This window comes from Morus notabilis, unplaced genomic scaffold (genome assembly GCF_000414095.1).
Source record: "Morus notabilis unplaced genomic scaffold, ASM41409v2 Scaffold985, whole genome shotgun sequence".
Classification (NCBI taxonomy): domain Eukaryota; kingdom Viridiplantae; phylum Streptophyta; class Magnoliopsida; order Rosales; family Moraceae; genus Morus; species Morus notabilis.
In genome coordinates this window covers 96,490-98,584 of record NW_010356679.1, presented here as the reverse complement: position 1 = coordinate 98,584, position 2,095 = coordinate 96,490, and the positions used below count along the sequence as shown (strand labels likewise).

The 2,095-nt window shown below is 31.4% G+C and overlaps 1 protein-coding gene across 1 annotated transcript in view; it reads right to left on the bottom strand.

Annotated features, from left to right (window-relative positions):
• LOC21399197 (3beta-hydroxysteroid-dehydrogenase/decarboxylase) overlaps positions 1 to 1,496 on the bottom strand; it is an 11,848-nt gene extending 10,352 nt beyond the window's left edge. The window contains exons 1-2 of the mRNA XM_024169024.1: positions 1,148 to 1,496; positions 63 to 145 (exon numbers count right to left, since the gene is read on the bottom strand). Coding sequence (XP_024024792.1) covers positions 63 to 145; positions 1,148 to 1,409 — 345 coding nt within the window. The 5' untranslated portion in view covers positions 1,410 to 1,496. The remainder of the gene's footprint in view (positions 1 to 62; positions 146 to 1,147) is intronic.
• Between the last annotated feature and the right edge of the window lie 599 nt (positions 1,497 to 2,095).

Here is a 2,095-nt window from a genome sequence, read left to right as displayed (position 1 = left end):
CATCAGTTTGTTCAAAATGTTTTGCTTCCAATTGATATGGATATTTAAGGTCTACCTTGAACAAGAATCATGTAGCAATGATAAAAGTCGTTATCCTTTAGATCAGTGTCATCCATGTAGAACACAACAGAAGAACCTTCAACAGCTGCAAAAGGTGTATATTTTCCCTTCCACTATTAGTTTATGAATCCCAGTTCAGTATCACATATAAACATTAATAGAAACAAAATATCCACCGAAAAAAATTTATACTTTTTACAAAGTAATCGTTGGTGCATTCTCTCTTTTATAAGTATATGATGTGATATGATATATGATATGTGATAGATGATATATGATACGATATGATATATCATCTTGTTCTTGAAACATTACTTGGGGAAAGCAAATGTTGTTTTCTCTTCAGTTCACCTTAGAAGACTAACTACACTTGAGAAACAGAAATTTATTTTCATTCTACTGTTATCTATGGTACAATCTTCAAGTAGTAATTTGAAATTTTTACATATTTGAAATTTTCAGTCATGCATTTCCTTTTCTGCACTTCCTCATGGGGAATGAAAACTGAAAATCAGAGTTCATAATTCAATAATAACTGTTAAAACAATGAGCCATACTCCTCAATTTAATTTCCAACTAAAACAAACTAATATCAATAAGAGAAAGTTAAAAATATTTGTCTCCAAATTATAAGAGCGTATCCTTTTTTGTTTCTGTTTTCCCCTTTCCTCTTCACTTATTCATGCAAGAACTTGAAATTAAAAAAAAAAAAAAAATACAAGGAGAAAAGGTGTTGAAAATCCCAGTTGGTATTCAAACTAAAATAGCAAAAACAATAAGACATTATGAACTTCAATTTCCAATCAAAGCGAACAAACAAACAGATCAGTCAATTAAAGCCATTTCAGAGAGTTTCATTTCTCAGTTATGATAACTTATCCTTGTTGTTTTCATTTTTTCTAGAACTTTAAATAAAATTTAAAAGACAAAAAAAAAATAAGTTTAAAAAAATTTGCAATGCATTTTCATCATCAAAGGAAAAACAAAAACAAAACAAAAAAACCTACGGCTCAATTCACATCTGAACTTGAAATGACAATAGCTTTCTCTCATTTTCCAAGCAACCAAACACGTACAATAAAAATACCTTTGATTACCAAAGACATGTCGCGAACGTCGACATAATGGTATGAGGCGCGTCCAGAGGCGATAGCGTGAGAAAGAAGCGAATCTCGCTCCGTGCGGTCGAGCTCGAGGGACTGAGCGGAATCGGCGACTCGGACAATCCACTTGCCGAGTTTCAAGAGCCTGAGCACGAGCGATCTCCCGAGGAAGCCTCGCCCGCCGAGGACCACGCACGTCCTGGTCTTGGGGTTCAACTCGGCGAGGCGATCGTCGTCGACCACCATTTTCCCGAGAAAATGATGGAAAAGAAAGGGAATGTGACAGGAAAGGAGAGAGAAAAATACTTAAATAGAGGTGTTTTCGATTTTGGTGAGAGTGGAGTCGGTAGTGGGTGAACGCAGCAAAACCAGGCACAGGGATGGCGGGCAATGAATTAATATGTATAAATTACGTATTATTATTATTATTTTTTTAAGAATAATTTATTACATTATTATAATCATAATTATTAGAGAAATTGCACATATCCCTTATTATTATTCATTAACTTTTAAGAAACACTGTATCAAAAAAAAAATTAACTTACAAGAAATACTTTTAGTGCATTTGGAATTGATTTTTACTTGTTTTTAAAAATGTTTATGCACGTCTTTTGAGGTACGAAAATAAAAATAGTGTGTAAATTGTGTTTATTTAATAAATATTTTGAAAATAAAAAATAGTGAGAATAGTTTTTGTGAAAGAATTAAAAAATGGTTAAAAGTTGTCTCTTTTTTATTTTCATTTTCTAATACTTATCAATAATGTTATAATATATTAATTAATAATTATATCCAAACACGATTTTACTTTCTTATCACACTCAAAACAATCTCTTAAGAACCAAACACAACACAATTTCAGAATCGATCTCAAAATAATTCTCAAAACAATCTCATTTTTACTTTTGTATTAAAAATAAAATGATTTT